The 21,179-nt window shown below is 39.6% G+C and overlaps 1 protein-coding gene across 2 annotated transcripts; it reads right to left on the reverse strand.

Annotated features, from left to right (window-relative positions):
• Positions 1 to 6,017: 6,017 nt before the first annotated feature.
• Positions 6,018 to 12,113, reverse strand: erp27 (endoplasmic reticulum protein 27). Of its 2 annotated transcripts, none has more exons than XM_005747058.1 (7): positions 11,902 to 12,113; positions 10,060 to 10,145; positions 9,036 to 9,173; positions 8,835 to 8,951; positions 8,479 to 8,604; positions 7,087 to 7,284; positions 6,018 to 6,121 (listed from the first exon to the last, which is right to left on the reverse strand). In XM_005747058.1, exons 1-7 carry the CDS (start codon positions 11,957 to 11,959, stop codon positions 6,080 to 6,082), a joined length of 765 nt encoding a protein of 254 aa, XP_005747115.1. In that variant the 5' UTR covers positions 11,960 to 12,113; the 3' UTR covers positions 6,018 to 6,079. The 2 variants fall into 2 exon arrangements, with proteins under 2 accessions (XP_005747115.1, XP_005747116.1); XM_005747059.1 differs by lacking the exon at positions 11,902 to 12,113 and adding an exon at positions 10,253 to 10,320.
• Positions 12,114 to 21,179: the final 9,066 nt, after the last annotated feature.

Genomic DNA, 21,179 nt, shown 5'->3' on the forward strand with positions numbered 1-21,179 from the left:
GGGGTGGGGGGGTGGGGGCAGCAGTCTAAACAGAGGCCTTCTTTCTCCCCTGTCACCTCCTCAAACTGTCATGGGAGAACAGTGAAGCATTCCCAAGCTAGCTGTAAAGATATAGAGATATATCTCGCCTGCATTTATTGGGTTTCTCTTCCTGTCTCTTCCTACTTGGACATGGCTGAAGAACCTTAAACATGAGCAATGCTGCGGGAAGTACAGTACAGTAACCCCTGCAAATGCAAAAAAACAGATAAATGTATTTTAAATTTCAAAAATGATTCATGTCATTATTTAGGGTTAGGTTTAGGTTTTGGTTAGCTGCACACACATAGGTTATTGTGTGTGTATGCACATCTTGACTGCTGTGTCTAAAGAAACCTCGTAGTTGAAAGACTGGTATACTTTTTAAGTGTTTCATACCGTAATCAATTTGCTCACCTGTGTTTCTGCCTCACATGTGTTGCACTAAGCGTGCGCGCACAAACACTCATATATTCAGCACCCCCAGTTTCAAGCCCCTTCAAACAGTTCTGCCCAGGAAATAATCCTACAGGCATCTTAGATGCTAAAATGCCTCAGCTTCCTTCGTTTGATGTGGAGAAGAAGTGTCTCTATTCTGAGGCACTACTGACTGAGCACCTCACCCTATGTCTAACAGATGGCCTGAAACCTTTTGAGGGAAGCTTGTTTCTGCTACCTGTATCTGTGATCTCATTCTTTCTGGCATACAGTGCTTGTTTCCATAACTAAGGGTACGAACATAGATCAACTGCTAAGTCATCAGCTTTCCTTTCATGCTCAGCTCGCTTTTCACCATAACAGATGGCAGTACTTGCATCACTGCTGACGCTGCAACTATCTGAATGTCAATCTCTAGATCCCTTGTTTCCTCCCTCATGAACAACCACCTGAGACACTTGCACTCTTTCACTTTAGGCAGCAATTTATTCCCCACCCAAAGTGGATTCTTCACCGTGTTTGGGGGGAGAACTATGGCCTTAGATTGCTTCACACTTGGCTGTAAAGTGCCCCAGTGCAAAATGAGATCCTGAGACCACATCCATCTCAGCTACACCTAGAAATTCTTTTCTAGGTAGTAGTCCAACTGCCATCATGAATGAGTTTAATTTATTGTTAGCAATAAAAACTAAATTTACACCTCCTCTCTCATGTCTACAAGGGGAGGCTGGGGCTTCCAAGGGAGGGTGAGAAGTGTGATCTCCCTGAACTTTGTACGCACCTTCTTAAAAATAGGGGCCACCACCAATCCAAGGGCAAAGGGACTCTAGGTCTTAGGGCCCCTGTCACCAGAGTTTATATAAAACTCAGTGACCCCAGCCACAGTCATACCCCTTGTCTCCATACCCTGCTTCCTCTATGGAAGGTGTGCCAGTGGGATTGAGGAGATCCTCAAAGTATTTTTTCCACCACCTGACTGTATCCTCAGTTAAGGTTGACAGCAGTCTGCCCCCTCTGCATACAGAGTGGGTGGGAAGATGCTTTCCCCTTCACTGACTAAAAATTTGTAAGAGTTGTGCAGAGGATGGAGCTTTTATTTCATGGCATCACGAAACTTCAGCAACTGCCAGAGTAGGGCTCTGTTTGATCTCAAGGTGCCTGTCAGCTACATCAGCCTCACCCAACACAGCAGCGGTGTTGGACATCTCATGGACTTCTAGCACATCCTCACTGCACATTTTGGCACACGAGGTCTGTATGGTGCTGAAGCCGGTCCTCTTTTTCGTCACCTGATCCATCAAACCACCACAAGACACTTGTGTGACGTCATGTTTCGACAAACAGAAGGTTTTTTGTGGCATTCAGGAGGAAGAACAAAAAAAATGTATTAGGTTGAGCTCTCCTGCAGGAAGCTCTAATAATACATTATAGCTATCTACATTTTTTCTGCATGTTTAGATGCCATCTGCATCTTTCAAAATAAAGGCTATTTTTGTAAATTGGATGGATGGGTCTTCACACTTACCACAAAACCTTTCATCAAGCCAGCAAAACACATTTCCTAAAAAAAACCATCGATATTAAACTGCTGCCCCCCACCACCCCACTACACACACACACACACACACACACACACACACACACACACACACACACACACACACACACACTACTACTACTACACAACCTCACACACATACCATCTATTTAATAAGCATATGAAGCTACAACTTCATACTGATAATAAAAATGAAAAACATTTGTGGCTTTTGCTTTTTTGTGTGCCGCACAAAGTAAGGGAGTAATAAAAGTTTTGTTATACAAGCAGTAAACACACATACACACAGTAATCTAAATCTGTAAAGTACATCGATGTGGTTTCAGAGCATTGCACACTATAAATATATGGAGGGAAAGTCTTTTTCTTTCTGCCCTGTGTACAGGAGCTGCATGCAAAAAGATCTTTTGTTAAAAGGGTTGGCGTAATAAGCAAATGCTTCAGCCAGTACCTTTTGATTAGCCTTGTCTCATGCTTTCTTGCTTTGTGGTAGATCTTTGTTCTGTATTCATTGAGATATTTGAATCCTAATCAATAAAATCAAAATCAAATCAAAAAATGTGCAGTAAAGAATTTTTGTTTTCTGTCAAATACATTACCACTTCTTTTCAGAAGAATAAACAAACAGCATCATGTGACATTTTATGCCTTTTTTCTGAAAAACTGGGGAACACCAGTTACACACTTGGCTAAAGATGGTTACCTACAGTATACTTATTGCTTACTTATTAGAGACTTGTCTTACTGAGAGGCCAGTTTTAGATGCAGATTTATGAGGTTTGCTTTGGGCTGTAAGAGCCAAGTTACTGCTTAGTTTAGCCCAACAGGACCGTGAGAGCCAGAGAACAGAGAGGATCATGTTTGGGTTCCGCAGCAGGAGGAAGAGATTGTTGCTTCACATGTCAGATGTCATGAAAGATGGCCCTGAGGCTTGTACCATCAATCCCACAAGCTCATGAGCTCGCTCATGAATCTAATACCTACAATAGTGGAAACTACAGAATCAAGCAGCTGAAGCTGTGGCCTTATCTTGTCCATGATCACCAGTAAAATAGGTGGTGTCATATTCTTTTTTTTTAAGAGTTTCTACATCCAGTGGATTCAACTCAGGTCAGTGATATTTATGAAGCACCAATTCAGTAATATTAGAGAGAAAACCACAATAATCATATAATCAGTTGTAAGAAAAATTTGCCAACAGTGGGAAGGAAAAACTCCCTTTGGGAATGGGAGGCAGAGTCTTCAGGCCCCTCTTCTGTGAAACCATCTCCCAGGTTGGATGTGGGAGACAGCCACCCTCTTTACTTTTAAAATTACGTTTAAAACTTTACTTTTTGATAAAGCTCATAGTTTGGGCTGGATCAGGGTATCCTGATCCTCCCTTAGTTATGCTGTAATAGGTTTAGGCTGCTGGGGTGATCCCATGACTATTTCTTTTTCAGTCAATTTATACACCACACTGTATTTAATCATTAGTAATTATTAATACCTGCCCCCCTCCCACAGAAGAAGAAGAAAGTATACTTTATTGGTCCCTGTGGGGAAAATCGCTCTCTGCATTTAACCCATTCACTCAGTGAAGCAGTGGGCAGCCATTGGGCGCCCAGGGAGCAGTGTGTAGGGACGGTACCTTGCTCAGGGGTACCTCAGGGTAGCTGTTCAGGGGAATCGAACCCCCGACCTTCCGATCATGGGGCCACCACTCTACCTACTGAGCTATCCCTGCCCAAAGGACAGTGTGTCCTTTGTCCTGTCTTCTTCCTGTCGGAGTTTGCTTCCAGCAAAAAGGGACATTTTCCTTCCCACAGTCACTTAGGCTACGTCCACACTAGCCCGGATAGATTTGAAAACGGTGTTTTCGTCTGAAAACGCTCCGCGTCCACACTAGCGTTTTCAGTCGTTTTTACAGAGCTGTGCATCCACATTGAAAAGGCCCAAAACGCTTACGTTCCAGTACTGCGCATGCATGAAACGCAAGAAGATTCGGCCTGTCTCATTTCTGTCTGCCGTTTATTTACTTTCTGGTTCGTTGAAACGTTGCGGCAAAATGTCGAGGAAAAGCACCGAGATTTTTAAATGGACTAACAATGAGTGTGGACGTAGCCTTAGTGCTTGCTCATTGGGGGTTGAATAATTGTTGGGGTTCTCTCTGTATTATTGTAAGGCTGTTGTTATTATTTGGTGTTATTTAAATAAAATTGAATTGAACTGAAATTTCAGGAAGCTTTAAGAACATAAAAATGAATAACAATAGTCCATCCATAAAGTAATACATTAGACTGTTTCTAATTTTACAAATAAACACAGCACAAATGAAAGAAAACACTTCTACATGTTTAATGTGCACACTGAAGGACACATTCAATTAAAATTAATTCAGTTTTATCACAACAACAGTAGCCTCAACGTGCTTCATATTGTAAAGATGTTACAATAATTCGAGAAAAAAGAGCTCCTCATATAGGAGCTCCTAGGAGCAAGCACTTTGGCAACATTGGAAAGGAAAAACTCCTTTTAACAGGAAGAAACCTAAAGCAGAACCAGGCTCATGGACAGGCGGCCATCTGCCACGACTGGTTGGGAGTGAGTTTTGTTGAGCAGAACATCTGCAGTTGGCATGGCTGCAGTCTGTCTGCTGCACTGAAGACATATAAGGTAAAGAGCAACAGAAACTACATGTACTTAAACTCTATGCTCTGAGGAAAACAAAGCAAATAACAGTTTTTGCTTGTTTTTAAGAGGAAATGATGGAATTATTTATGTGTTTTTTTCTTCCCATACCCATACTCTCCAAATGTTCGTCAGCTTGTCCCACCTGCATCCAGAACTAAATTACCAAATTATTAAAATTAACAGCCGCCAAAGTTTCAATTTAAAAACAGCCTTAGCAGAATTTCTAAGAAAATCATCTGTAAACCACAGGAGGCCATGCGATTCTGTATTAAATCATGTGTTCTTTGTATTTTGATGTGATGACAGAAGGAACCTTGATTAAAAATGACAGTAATATAAACACAATAAATGCAAATAAAATCATACTTTAATTTCTGGTGATACAACATCTTGTTTATTTAAGAAGAGCACGAGAGGGGCAGCAATATTTAATATCAGACGTAAGGAAACGTGAACCCTACAGAGGCTTTAACTTACAATTTGCCCTTTTGATGAAAACGCTGTCATGTCTGTCCGCCCCCAGCACTTTATGTAACACTGCCTCATCTGTCAGCCGTCTCACTTGTAGCCGTAAACAAACTCAGATGGCGGGGGACACATACTGTATATTCCATCTGGTCTTGGAGAAATGTTCACCTGCCAGGCTTTCCCGATTCCGCCGGATGTATCCGCTTGGCAGCGCAGCACCACTAATTATACTGATCCCAGTCTGGGCCTTGAAATTCCCTTCTTGCTTGAGAGAATATTTTTGGGAACAGCCCAAACCTTTTTCACTCTTGATGTCTACAGCCCATCTGTTGTTCTTTTATAGAACTTTTACAGCCTCTGTAGCTAAATATGCTCCGTTTTTTAGATCCTGATATGTCTTGTAGTGAAACTTTACGTTAATCTTGAATTAGATGCCCCGCTTTAGGGCTGTGTGTGATTTTCATGTTAGTTTAAATTGTACAGATGGTGTTTTTCACTTTATTTGAACACTGTTCCCCAGACTGAATCATTCGAGAAACTACCACTTACTACAGTGCTTCCATCCACATCTTCCCAGCATGCTTTCTGTCAGTCTCTCTGAGGTTGGTGTGTTGTGGCTCTGACAATAACATTAGTGGACAAGACTAACAAACTCCGCCAGATCACTGCGACTTGCGGCCAGTGACTTGTGGTCAACTAACCAGACTGCAGACGGACTCACACTCGTGTAAACAGGCAAAACATAACAAATACTGGAAAATAAATAAGGACACATAATATACTTATGGACACTCATAAATATAAACAATTTCCTGTCTGCTCAAAGGGTATAAGTCCTATGAGAAAAGAGACATCAATCTAGTTTTTTCATTCAAATTTACTCATTTTATTTTGTAAATAAGAAGCTCATTTTCATCTTGAGTCCTACAGCTCTGTTTTAGGCTTTTCTTCAGCCTCTTTCATCCCCTGAAAAAAAAAAAATAAATAAAGGTGCAATAAGTGAAATACAGAAGCCAGCTTATCAATTCAGCATTATTCAGAGGAAAGTTCAAAGTCTTGCAATTCATGAATAAACTACAATCATGGCAGCTACACAGATGCATTATGAGCACTTTCATTTACGCTGGCCACATCTGTTTGTTTTTTTTAAGTAATTTAATCCTGAACATTATAAATGTATTCATCTTTTAGCATTTTAGAAGACAGCGTCTGGGGGAAGCAACATATTTATAAGCTAAATGGATTCCTTTATTCAAGTAAATATGTGATTGAACCATTTATAAAAGGAAGATGAGAGTCAAAGCTTTTCCTTTTAAAGTATATCTGCAGCTGAGAGCTTAAAAAAAGCCCACCAGAAACTGAACGCAAAATAAAAAGCAAGCAAATAGCAGTGCCAGGTTTTCTTTCTGTCTTAATACATCTTTTGATGACACATTTTGGATTAGACTATAACAACTATAATCTGAAGTAGAGAAAGAAGCATTAACTCATCGATAGGTTCATCAGCAATTGTGCTCTCTAAAAGATTATTATGATTAAACCTTTAAGCAGATTATGCTTTCTTGTGTTTTGCTGTTATTTTTGCTTCTTTTTTTTTTTAGGGCTGATTCATTTAATGAATATGATGTCAGTTGAATTCAGATTTCTAATGCCACAGTTTAGTGATGTGGAAACTCACAGCCAGCTGGAGCTCTGTGGGGTGTAACAGAGCAAACTGGTATACACAGAGGGGGGGGGGTTTCCTGTCTTTTGTGTGGCTCATATATGGAAGATGGCTCATGGTACATTACTAGTGTGGCCTAATGCAATTGCAATTTTTCCTGGAGGATACTGACCTCTGTTTGTTCAAGAGAATGATCATTTTGTATACACCGCAACCATAGATGTGTTCGGTCAAGAGCAGCGACTAAGCTTTAGTAACAGCTGCTCACCTTCAGTTCTCCTCGTAAGAAAGACTCACAGAACTCCCGCACTCGCTCTGTAGAAATTTCTCCTTCCGGTAGAAGCCACTTCGTGTCAGAGTTACCATCGTAGATGCCAACTCGTGGGAGGTCCTTCGGCTTGAGGCCAAAGTACTCGAGTGGCTTTAAGTTGGACTTCAGCGCTCCATTAAGCAGCACGAACAAGAACTGGAACACAGGCGGTTCATTTTACATAATTAGATTAGATCAAGTTATTTGATTTTTGGCAGAATGTAATTAAAGAATTTTGTATCCCTGTCTATACTTTCGTTGGCCAGATTGAATAAGTTCTACTTGGTCCAAAGTCTTGCGTGTCAGCTTAATTGCTTATTCAAAAAGGGTCTGTAAGTGTAGATGTGAGATGGATAAAAGGATGTAGAATAAAGTGCTGTATGAAGGATGCACGTGGTTTGCAGTCTAATGATCAACTAGTATAGAAACAGGCCACACAGTTTTGTGTGTGTTCCACCACAGCGCATTTTAAACCAAACAATCAAGATGTGACTGAAGTGCAGACTCTGAGCTTTAGCTTAAGAGGTTTAACAAAAGTATTTCATTTACTGTTTAGGATTTAGTAATTGGACAAATGAACACGATTTTATATTAAAGCTGTTGGTTAGCACTGAGGCCTCACAACAAGCAGTTTCCAAGTTCCCACCTGTGTGGTGTTTGCATGTTCTCCCTGTGTTTGGTTTCCTCTCACTGTATGGGATTAGGCTAATAGGGGATTCTGAATTGACCACATGTGTGAATGGTTGTCTGTCTATATGTTAGCCCTGCGATAGATTGGTGACCTGTCCAAGATGTAACCTGCCTCTCACCTAAAGGCAGGAAATTGATATTTAAACCTCATAAATTCATATTTATTCCTGCCATGAGCTGCAGACACCTCACTGTCTTCAGTAACTGAACAGGAATGCCTATTGGATTCAGATCAGGTGACTGACTTGGCATGAGCAACGCACACCTAAGCCGGTTCCATTAGTAGCCATAATGCCATAACATTGCCATGTTTGACTTGATAACATGTTATGCTCTTATGCTTACCCAGTTACCTTGAAATTAAAGCGAGAATTAAAAAAAATTCATTTCTAAAAATGAAAGTAATTCCTAAACAGTCGATACTTTTTTTGTTAAACCTCTTTAATTAAGGCTGAAAGTCTGCACTTCAGTCACTTATGGATTGTTTGATTTTCAATCCACTATGATGATGTACTGAAGCAAAAAAAGCCAAACCTTATTGTATTCTCATGAGCCCTTTCTATTTCCACACTCCAGTGTGAAGCTGATCGATGCATATAGCACTCAGATTTATTCAAAGCTGCTCTTCTACACCTGAATTACACTAAGGAATATTCTCACTTTGCCTGTGTACTCAGGTGCCAGGGCTCCCAGTCGCTCCTTGAGCTCAACAAAATCTTTGCTCCCCCTGTTGGCAAGGAGCAGGAGATGTGTCTTCACCTCTGAATTGAACAGACCCACTGCTGTCTGAGAGGAACAGAAGAGAAAAGAGAGTGATGAGGACATAGAAAAGAGTGGGGTTCAAAATGTGAGAAATAAAATTCTAACAATCCACCTTTTTCCGGGGATTTTGTGTGATGGATCGTTGCTTTTTATTCATTAATTTTTCAATTAATTAAAAGTATTTGAAATGTTAACTTAACAGATAATATTAGACAGAAGGAGAGGACCGTGAAGAAGACATGAGTGGGACCTACCACTTGGCTGTACTCTGTGATGTATCGGATCTCGTTCACAGAAATAAAGTTTACAAGACCGTCAGCTTTTAAGTCCTTGGCCTCAGAAAGATCAATGTTCTCCTGGTGGTTATCTGCCTGCAAGCATCACACACAGCATCACCATCGCATTCATGAAAACAGACATCGTACATCGTTTATTACTGAAAATATGTGCAGTACTTTTCTGAAGAGAGTGATGGCATCCGAGGAGAGGTTGTACTCAGCCCACACCTCCTTCACGGAGCAAATGGCTGCGGGGACAGAGCTGACTTGCTTCACAGCCTCCACCAGTTCTTTATAGCCATAACTCTCCTCTCCCTGGAACAAAGAGGGAGACCGTTTCAACCTCCTCTCATAACTTACCATGTAAATTCATTTTTTTCCCTTCCTTTTCTCCCCCTCACTATTTGTTTGTTACTGTTTGTCCTATCTTATGTAAAATTTGAGCGAGAACACCAGTGTCTCCAGGGGGACACGAGAAACCCTCAACAATTTGGAAAGTGCAGCTGCCAGGGAGAAAAGACAGATGAGGCTGACTCAAAGGAAGGTGAATCATGTCTATTTCTGAGAGTCTGTTGCATGAGCTCTGGCAGTCCGTTTTCTCATTTCGCAGCCTGTAATATGTGTTCATTCTCAGTGAGTCACAGCACCAATATTTTTGTCTCTTATTGCCTTCAGCATCATGGTCCGGCTATGAACTATCCTTGTGTGCTCTCTGTCTTTCTCCTCCACTATCCTCTCTTGAACCTTCCCCTCGTCTCTGCACTTGTTTATGAGAGGAGCAATGGAGCCAATCCCACAGATCTTCAGATGCCTATGTATTTCCTGTCAAGTCTGCCATCTTCCCCCGCACACAAAGTCTGGCCAAAGAGCTCGCCACCGTGGGACAACCAGCCACCCTGTGTCCTCACAGCACCAGCACTGCCAAAGGTGTGGCCACGGGAAGCAGATCCTTTTTCAAAACGTATTCGTGACAGCAGCATCACCGAGGCCGGGGTGCAAACAAAGGCTGTATTTCTGGAGACCTCGCCGTCTCACTCTCAGCTAATTTGTCTCATCGTGTCTGGGTTTCCACATGCATGTTAACATAATAAACTAAGCCGCAAAACAGCTACTGTGGGCTTTGCTTTAAAAAAAATCCCCAAACTTATCTGAGTCTATGATTGAGACCTTTTTTTATTCACATGCAATTTTCTTGTCTGACCTCCAGGAATCCGATGACCACCACTTCAGCAGAGTCGATGAAGGCTTCAACATCTTTGGTGTTATTCAGTCCAGGAAGGGCGCTGTCTAAGGCAGGAAGACAGGAGACACACTAAACACTCAACTGTGCAGAGAGATTTTACTTCCTTTTTTTCAGTGTCTCAATAAGACCAGGAAACAAAGTCTGCACTCACTTAGTGACACACACATTCATATGCAGTATATAGGACAGGGGTCTCCAATTCCAGGCCTCGAGGGCCGGTGTCCTGCAGGTTTTAGATGTGTCCTTGATCCAACACAGCTGATTCAAATAGCTAAATGACCTCCTCAACATGTCCTGAAGTTCTCCAGAGGCCTGGTAACGAACTAATCATGTGACTCAGGTGTGTTGACCCACGGTTAGATCTAAAACCTGCAGGACACCGGCCCTCGAGGCCTGGAATTGGAGACCCCCGATATAGGATGTCAGTGCTTATACTATAAAGAAAAATGTCCTTACAGGCTTGTGTCATCTCTAGTAGGACTGTCGAAGGCCATAGTGGTTGACCTTTAACCTGCTGAAGGCACTACCACGACTGCTAGTCTTGAAGGCATGCTGCTAGCACTGCTAATACATAATAATATAAATGGCTGATATCAAAATGTATAGAATGAAAGTCCTGGACTTTCCTTCTTATTGGTAGTCCACCAATATTCCAAATTGGAAACAATAAATCTGCGTCTGCATGAGAATTATAAGAAAAAAACGAGGCACCAAAAAGGAGTCTTGTCGATGGAAACTGATTTTGCTTTGTGCTAGATTTTAGGAGGCATAAGGAATTTTAGTAATTGAGTCTCAGAGAAAAAAACCCAAAACATAATAAATTGAGTCTTCATCATAATGCTTTTACTTCTACTAAAGACTTTGTAAAGTATTTTTGTATTTGAAGTTTAACCTATTCAATAAATCGTTGTGGATTTATTGACTGCTATAGAATGTGACCTATTTGTTTACAATGAAATGCAATTTTATGTGTTACTAAAATGCAAAGAAACAACACTTTGTACAGTTTGATCTGATCTTTTCAGTGATGGGCTATTTTTAGGGTCTGTTTAACCCAGAAGATGGCATCTCACACAAAAGAATTAGAGAAGTGACATAGCATATTATTTAACCCTTTAAACCCCAAATCATCAAATAATTCAAGAAAAGTCAAGTTGTTTTTTTAAAATGTAGAGGTTATTGAACCTTCTGATGAAATAAAATAAATGAAATAGTACTTTGTATATAGGAGTTTTAATTTTTCTCATATTTGCGACATCTGAGGTTTTTTTCAATGTAATACTTAAAAATGTATCGTGCCAGTTTTACTTTTTTTTTTTCAGGGGAAATCAGAGTGATGATGCTAAAGTCTCAAAAAACTAACCCAAACTGTTAAAATATGATACACTTACAAGGATACAAGGATAAATACATGAGTATCTGTAATTGTTATGATTCTTTCTTAACATTTTGTGAAAAAGTGTCCCAGTTTTAACTACTTTCACCCTGTAGACGCCTTTCTCTCTCACAAGCGAGATCCCCATCACTGGGAAGTCAGGAAATCACCAAAATGAGCTGGAAAGTTTTTTTAGGAAACGGGAATTTATTAATTTTTTTCTTTAAATGGGTAAACCATCCATAAAACACACAGGTCTTCTAGTCTGGAGCACAGTTGTGAAAGAGTAGCTCAAACGTGTACAGGACATCAGTAAATCTGCAACACTGTTATGAACTTAGAGGAAGACATTCCCATTGCAATATTTGACATTTAGAGCAGTGACGAGAACTAAAGAGAGTCAAGAGAATTCTTAAAGAGTTTACCTTTTTCTGCAGCGATTACAGAAGACACTAGGAGGCAGAGAAACAGGGCGCCCGGCATGTTTTTGGGTGATTCAACTCACGCGGGTGAGGTGGGTGATCAAGGAGCGAACCAAGGAAAGTGTAGGAGAACCTGTAGCTGTTTGACTCTTTAAAAAGAGCTTTGTCACCTCTGCTCTGTCTCTGATGGTTGCCACATGGCAGCCCAGTGTGGCCACTGTGACTTCTCTGGGTTGTGATTGGAAGTTTTATGGGAATCAGCCAGGTGCTCCTGATAAGTTTGGCGGGTGGCTTTTGAGTTACGTGTCATTCAGTGAAAGGTGTGTGTGTGTGTGTGTGTGTGTGTGTGTGTGTGTGTGTGTGTGTGTGTGTGTGTGTGTGTGTGTGCGTGTGTGTGTGTGAGAGAGAGAGAGAGAGACGTTTGTGCTACATCACCCACATCACCCTTTCTTGTGTCTTGACCTGTGTTTAGCAGCAGCCTTTAACCACTCCACCCTTCACATGTAAGTATCATCTACACCTGCTGTGTGTATGAAAATATAACAGTTTGGTTAGTGCTTATAATTTAACCAGGGAGGCTGCAAATAGTGTGTATGCAGGCCTGTGTGAGCAGGAGAGGTTCAGAGAACCGGCGGCAGTTTGGATGAATCGCCACAGGAGGGACACAACTCCTACTTGTTAATGGATCATGAAGACGGCAGTTTTGGCCTCATACTTTTGGGGGTATTTGAAAAACACTGAAATCAGGCATTTTGTTAACCAGTAATATAAAGAAGAACAAATTTTCTTTTCTAATTGTAACTCTTTTTTTTAAGTTACTTTAAAAACACACTTTAAAGACAGCAAGGATTTGTCATAATCTCTAAAACTCACAGAGCATTAGAAAGTTAAGGAAATCCTACAAGGGTACTTCTGCTGCATGAAGAAACCAGTCACCACTAATCCATGAGAAGCAAAGTAGGTGCACTAAATAAGGAAGTGCTTTGATGATTGTCATTAAAATTCAAAATTTGAAAACTCAAATTCAAATTCAAAATACATAAAAACACATGAAGCGTTTTGTCACCTTAAAAAAACAAAAAGGCCCACATTGCCAGAGCAGCTCAACCAACCTCAGAAATGCTGCTTCACATTTGATGTTAAACCAAAATCAAAATACTTCTGACGGACAGATTTATTCATAACAGCACCAAAGCTATTATCTAACAAAACAAAGAAAGCACGATTTATATGACGCTTGACATTTCAACAAGTGGCTTTGTTCCTCTAAAGAGAAATCTGCCAAAAATTGCATGAATGCTACAGTTTGGTTGACCGCGAGGGGGGAAAAAACTCAAAACCCCAAAATACAATGAACTCTTGAGGAACAGAGTTTGGCAGGTTTAGGCTGAACCCTATAAACTTCCTCTTTTTGCTTCAATATTACGTGAACACATTTAAGTCTAAAAATATTAAATCTAAAAGGTTTCTTCTAACTGGGAACCCAACACATTCCTGCTGAAACTTTGAGTTCTCCTAAAAGCGTTTTCTAAAAGTTCAAATTTAGTCAGACAGTTGCTGTTTAAGGCGCCAAAAATTAATCTTAAAAAAGCAACAAAGAATCAAACATGTAAGCTGAAAGCTAAATGCCCAAAAAGTCAGATCAGACAATCAGAAAATATTAACAAAGTAGCATAAAGCTTTGTGAGACCCTATCCCCACAGGTCTAATGTAATTCTCTTTGGAGTATTTTAGTGAGATGTTTCACAAGACACATGAAATTTTGATCTGCTGCTGCATCAGAGGTAAAGTTAGAGGCTCGCAGGTCCTGTAGGCATGAACTGTGTGACGTCTGTAAAATATTTAATCTGACAATGTTGAGATGTTTCAGTCTGAACCAGAGTGGTGGACAGGCTTCCACCAGTAATCGTAAAAAGTCTTGAATAATATGGAAACTTATTAGACTCAGATGTGGATAAATTTCTGAAATTGTCTGAAACTGAGGTGCGCTGTGGAAAGTCTCTGCTTGTTTTCGAGCTGGTGTATGTGATGTGTGTTTACACAGGAGCTCGAGATCAGCAGGGAAAGACTAATACTGCAAATCAGGGCAGCAGTTACCGGTAAAGACCGATGACTTCAGAGAATAGCGCGAATCCATACGTCACGAGCGACATGACACTCGCAGCATGAGCATGCGACTGTAAGAAGAAGTAAGAATAAAGCCTCTTACAAATACTTATTCTGTCACTTCAGAGCTAAAGGCAACACCTCAGATTACAGCCCACAAATCACTGTGCGATTATTTAGTGTGCCAACAGTGTGACGAAAGGTGTCCTGACAGCACAAGGGGAAACTGTGGTTACCTCTTTAAATATAATGGGGTACAATGCTCATCTTTTGCACATCCTTATTTTCTGTTTATTTTTTACAGTTACATAAAGTTAGTTGCTTTGTATGACGTGCATGTGCAGGTACCCTGTTTGTAACCTCAATTTTAACTTGCAGTAAGAATTGTGAGACTCAGAATTGAACCTCTTGTTTTTTGTACTTCCTCGCTTTCTGTTATTAGCAGGTTCTCTGTATCCTGCATGCAAAAAGACTAACGCTCCAACTTGTGTGCTATAGCCTGAAGTGTAAGAGTCATATTGTTGTGCAGCTCTGGGAGATTTAATGTAAGAACTGATATAAAAACCTTCTGAAATCAGTTCACTTGCCACGATCTATTGTGCTTTAATCACATCTTTATATCTGCATGAATTCAGAAACGTATTTCATCATTATCCTCAAAGACTTCATGTTTCCAGCAGGATTTTCACGATGATCTTTAAGTCATTGCGACAGAGACCCATATGCTTGTCAGTAAAGTCAGTGTTTACAGCATTCCTGACACAAAAGCATGCCAGAGAATGTGAAAAGGAAAGAAGGATGGTAAAAAGAAAAAAAAACAACTAAAGAAAGTCAGGAAAAGAACAGACCGGAATAAAGAGAACATTTTTTATTCCTTTTGGACTGGTGTAAAATGTTCAACAGACTCTAAGAGGATGCAGTTTAGGTTAAAATTACAGACCCCGGCGCTCATATAGCCGCTGCTGCAAATAAACAAAGCAGAAGTAATGATTACATTATAAACAGAGGCAGAAATTAAAACTTGAGACTTCCTTCACAGACACTGTGTTTTCCTATTTCGAGATGACTTTGTCAGCAAAAACATGATGAAAAATGCTCGGAGATCTGCAAATGCATGACTATAACCGCTACACCAGATAATTTTTGAATTGCCATCACTGAATATACGACAACCTCTCTTGTACAGTTATTAAATCAAAGAAGTTAATCGCATTTTAGACTATAAGGATCAGGATACTCCTGTAGCGATTAAAGGCTATCATGGCACTTGGCAAGAGCCCTGTGTCCTCAATCTGTCATCACTTCTTTATAGACGTGTAATGGAATAACAGGTCACATGATCACCAGAGGACAGAAGTAGACATACTGAATATTGTAGTTTTCACAGCATCATTTGTTACATGTGTGACAATCACACTGGCTTTTAGGGTTTGGATCAAATCTGATGCATAAAGTGAAGAAAACCAGAGTTCATAAAGATTTTACGTGATGTTCTCATGGTACAAAATGAATCTAAAGTACATTTAGCTCATAATTTACATGTATACACTCCATGAAGATTTTATAATAGTGTGATTTTGTTTCTTTGTACATATTCTCAATGCAGAGCTGAAACGCTCAAGTTACTTTTATTTAAATAGCACGTTTAAAAGTTGACTCCAAGTAAACCTAAAAACTAAATTTAAAAAAAGCAAAAATAATCATGAAAATATGCAAAATACATGAAACACCATAAAAAGGCCCTTTTTTTATGGCGTTTATAAACCTAGAATTTTAAAATGAGTCAAAATTAAATACACTTTCTTTCTTTCACTCAGTAATTTGCTTTGTAAAGTTTACTTGTATGAGTTTACTTGCAGACAGAGATGAAATTTTAGTGGCGTGGCGGTGATATAATGCACGCACACCTGAGGCAGATGGCTTTCAGGTATTTAGACTGTGGTTAGATAAAAGCTGCCACTTTATCTCAATCATCAGTTACACAACTTGTAAACCTGTTAGGCTTTGTTATATCCTCGGTGTATGCGAACTGACTAATCCCCAGACCCTGCTGTTGAGCTTCTTCTTGCATCTGCTGGTGGCTCACTTATGCAATTTGCACATGTTTGTCATGAGGAAGAAGAAACATCAAGCGGAGAAAAGAAGAAGCACTTAAAATGATAAAAAAGAGGAGCTGAAATTATGACTTAAAAGCCCGGAGTCCCTTTTTGCATTTTTCTCCTACACATAATTATGAGAATAAAGAATGAATGAGGTTGCATGAAAAAGGTGTAAAAGGGGCAAATTTCATAAATAAATCACAATATGCAACATACAGTCTCTGAAAATGTCTGCATGAAAAATAACCACTTATTATTGGAGGTCTTGAAAAATTCTTATAAGCTTTTTCCCCTTTTTTGATGTTGATGAAGGCCAGAAAATACCTGTAACAGCAAGATGAAGACAAAACCGACCTCGCAAACATCAAAAAGAATGTGATTAAAAGGAACTATATTAACTGTATGTATGAAACAGTAGTATACTGGCAACATTGTTATTATTTAAAATAATGCAGAGCTAAATTATTTGAATTATTATTCCAACTGCTGCTGATTTCTTTCTTAGTGTCATGTTTGGTCTGGTCATGGTTGCTGTGCGAGCGCTGACAGAGTCTTTGTTGTGTAGATTTCTTGGGTGGGTTGTGAACAACTTACAGACTGCCTGATCTGCTCAGCTGATCCTTGATCTCCACTCACCCCCTCAGTACTTATACTGCTCACTTCCACCTGCTCTCTGCCAGACTGTTGCCTTTCCATCGTAAATCAGAACCTGAAAGTGAACCTGAACCTGTTTGCCTGACTCATAATCTTATTACTAATTTAAAATTCCTCCCATCAAATATAGATCAATATAGAACATGGCTACCAAGGAAGAGCAACATCTTGACATTTACATGCAGGCTGCCAATTTGATTCCAAACTCCTTTTGCTCTTTCTCTGCTTCCTGTCCTGTTCTGTTCTTACTGATATTAATCGTATGTGTTGTATTAGGTGCAAATCCTTTCAAATGTGCTCTTCAAATTTGGAACTTTAATCAAATTGAGGGTTGAGAAAAATGTGTGTTGGCATGTGTCCAGAATATTAATACATAAAAACCTTAATTTAAGTGAAAAAGTCCCAGTTTTTACATGAATGTGTTGCTTGTAAAAAGCTTTGGCCACAAACCTCTGACCCACATGGACGAGCTCCAATCTCGTTGCAGCCACGAAAGCTGCCAGCTCGTCAGGTCACAGAGTGAAGAGTCACGCCTTCATGCCAGACCAAAGAACAAAGTGACAAACGGGGAACTGCTGATTAGTACATAGCATGAATCACCTGAGAGGTTCCAGGTTTTTCACTGCACTTGTTCTTACCTTCTGCATTCCAGCCCTGCAGATCAAATTTGGGAAGAAACAAAGTGTTTAAGATAACTGCCTCCACAATAGTCCCTGCTTTTCATGTGGTTCATCCACCCACCCATCCATTTTCTTCTGCTTACCCAACTCAGGTTCATGGGGGAGCTGAAGCCCATCTCAGCTATCATAGCGCAAGAGACTTGGCACATCCGGGAGGCAACTGGAGAGAAACAACATGGAAACAGGAGAACATGCAAACAGCATGTCTAAGGGGTCACCACAGTGGATGGATCTGCACATGTGATTTGGCACAGATTTTTATGCTGGATGCCCTTCCTGTACTCCCGGCACTGGGAGCATACCAGCTTGTGACCCCTTGAGGCTGGATTTGAGACTGTGTCATTTCAATAACTTAACAGTATACATATAGAGTTGGGGGAGTGGGGGTGATTCTTGGATGTACAGGTTGCAGTTTGTGACAGATTTGCTTCTTAATACACTTGCAAACTATTGCTTCCAACAGTTGCCTGTAGTACTCAAAAACTAGAAATTTGGGGACATTTCTGGATACAATGCTCCTCCTTTCAGTTTGAATATGATTCAAATTTACAGAAAGTAGGAGGTTCTTATTGCCACACTTGTCATTTTAAATTACAGAGAAAATCGTGAAGGCAAATACAGATTGTGGAAGAAGTAGGCAGCAGTTTGACTGACAGGGTTGTGGCTCGGGTATATGATCTTGCAGCAGTGAGAATCGTTCATATTTTTGTTGCATATATCAAATAAATTGATGCAGCAGACACTTTCAGGTTTGCCCATTAGTGCCAAATGCATCATATTGCATATGGTGGTCTTTGTCCATGCTTCAGGGCATTTAGAGGCTAAATTTTGTTGCATTGTCAGGTTCACTGCACACTAGCAGCTTGCAATTTACATCTGTAGATTCAGCAATAATATATTCTTAATGAGAACACAAAACAAGGTGTACTCTGTACACTGCACAGACTGTCTGTGAGTGTAATCCTGTAAAAAAGACAGTAGAGGATATTTTTGCTCCACGTAACTATAAATACACTCTGAGCTTAGCTGAGCTTAACAAATGCAAAACCAAAAAATGTTGTAAGACGTAATTCAGAAACTTGCTTTTATTTCATTAACAACACCTGAAACAGTCGCCCGATGCTGATGCTGATGATGCAGCTGCGCCTGCGTCGAGCCCCCTCTGAGCTGCAACTGGCAGCTATAAAAAGCAACTTAAGGTGCACTCAGCTGCACTTGAGAAAGCAGTTTAAGGCGAACTGGAAGCCACACTGACAAAGCTTAAGACAATTAACACCATTAAGACTTGATTATCTTACATGGCTGTCTTTAAACAGCTCACATTTGCCTTTTACGAGTAACACAGTTTTGTTTGTTAGTGCTTTCTTTTTCTAATTCTCTTTGAATGCTTGAATGTTAAAAAATACTTGACTGTCAAAAAGACCTTGAATATTTTGCCCAGTGGCACTTTAAAGAAGTTCTAGCTCACAAAGTTTGCAGACTTTCCCCTAATGTTCATGTAAATTCATGGATTTTTTTTAAACGCATCAAGGCTTTGAAAATTATTCGAATTTTAGAAATGTATCATTTATTGCTGCAGGTAAAGTTAGTAGTTTTTTTTACCTGCTGAGGTTTTGTCCATTTTATTTTTACTACTTTCATTCATTCATATTCACAGTGACTAACCCATACTCCGCTTCTGATGAGATCAGTTTTGTTGCAGACTAAAGCTCTGGTGGTCAAATAGCCATGTCTCTGCTGCAGGCCCTCTTTTTAATGAACTGGCCAAAGGCTTTGGACTGATGTTTGTTATGTTTATGCCTCATTACACGAGGCAGTGTCCCTTTTGTCTGCTCACAGTTCAGAGGCTCGAACAGTTAATTGATGCAGTGACACAAAAGCACATTAGTATCCGGAGGCCTCACACATACTGTCACTGGCACCAACAAAAAGCACCAGACACACGCAAGCAGCAAAATGTTGCACTGCAAAGTCGCACTGAGAAGCTTAAATGCTGCTCAGAATACAGTGTAATTAAGTAACAAATAGACACGCTTAAGTCATTTTAAAAACTATTTCTGTCTTCCATGAGCACAGATAAAACCCTGACACAACATCCTATTAACAGAATTTCTAATGTGTGAAATATACCAGTCACTTAGGAATACCCGTTTAACTGCCCATTAACACAAATATCTAATCAGCCAATCACATGGCAGGATTTCCTTGCATTCAGGCATATAGATATGGTCAAGTTGCTGCTAAAGTTCAAACCGAGCATCAGAATAGAGAAAAAAGGTTAAAGTTAAAGTTTCAAGTAAAGGAGGTGGGGAGAGAGTGTGTGTAATCATAACTGTATTTAAAAAACAACAACAAATTAACCATTTTACTGTTGTTGTTCGTGTGTTATTAATAAAAGTTTCACTAACCAATTTGTCATGCAGTATGTCATGGTAATGGATGTACGGTGAAACTTAGAAAGAAAGAAAGAAAGAAAGAAAGAAAGAAAGAAAGAAAGAACAACTCCCAACAAACACAGATGTTTACATCAGTGCTGTAACAACTTCTACTGTTATAACTGCACATTACTTCTCTCAGCTTATATATACACTAACTTATTGGAAGTTACATGTCTACTTTTGAATGCACAGGTACAATACACAGTCTGCACTTTTCTAATTATTCTAAATATTCTTAACTATTTAAACATCTTTCAGTATCCTGCTCTGTTTGCACACTATCTGTATGCTAATTTTAACAACTGTACTGTGCTCTGCTCTGGTAACTATTGTCCATGATGTAAATATGTAAAAATTGTGTTTTCTGTTCTGTGTCCTGTTCTTTTTTGTATGTGTGTGGGGTTTTTTTGCTGCTGATACAACCAAATTTCCCCTTGTGGGACAATTAAAGGATTATTCAATTCTCTATTCTAAAAGCTATTTGTGGTATTTGTTAACCTAAACTGTTGCACCACACTCTATTTCCTCTTGTTTGACCAATAACAGGATACCATCCCATTCTGGATGAAAGACCCAATAACGCATAAGTGTTAATTCCACCCATCCATCCTTTCTCTTCTGCTTATCCAGTTCAGATTTGTGTGTTAATATTTATAAATAAAATTAATATTAATCTGTAAAAAATTAAAAAAGCAAACTAATTTGTTTGCACACATGCGTTTTAGTTTTTATCTGCCGTTAGTAAGCACGGCCAACTTGATGCTGATCGGCTAACCTAACACGGCCTTTGCTGCAGTGTTCATTTATCAAACCTTTCTCTGCACTGGTGAAGAAAAAACAAAAGACTGCTTCTGTGAATAAGTAGGTCTGGTTGCCATGGAAACAGTATATTCAGTTACGCTCCTCGTCTTCAATTTTTTGCTCACAATTTATCCCCGAAGCCGGTTTTGTTTTATTTTATTATTATTTTTTTTATTTTTAAAACAATTTGAGTTAATAACTGTGGATTTTACCGTTTTATACCCTGCAAATGAATCAGACCAGAGTCTGTGGTTATTGTACTGCTGTGTGCAAAATCCTAAATTAAACCTTCTGTGTTAATATGAGCTAAGACACAAAGACACGTAGTTAGTGGAAAATATTCTCATTTATTGAGTTCATTAAAAATATTTCCATTTACTGAGAAAATATAGGATTTATCTAATTCACTCAGGCGGGTTGTGAATTATAGACTTTCTCATTATAATAATGAAAAAAAAGCACAAACACACAAACACAAGGGAAATTTGCTAATACACAAAATA

The sequence above is a fragment of the Pundamilia nyererei genome, unplaced genomic scaffold (assembly GCF_000239375.1).
Source record: "Pundamilia nyererei isolate P.nyererei 1_Seehausen unplaced genomic scaffold, PunNye1.0 scaffold00187, whole genome shotgun sequence".
NCBI lineage: Eukaryota > Metazoa > Chordata > Actinopteri > Cichliformes > Cichlidae > Pundamilia > Pundamilia nyererei.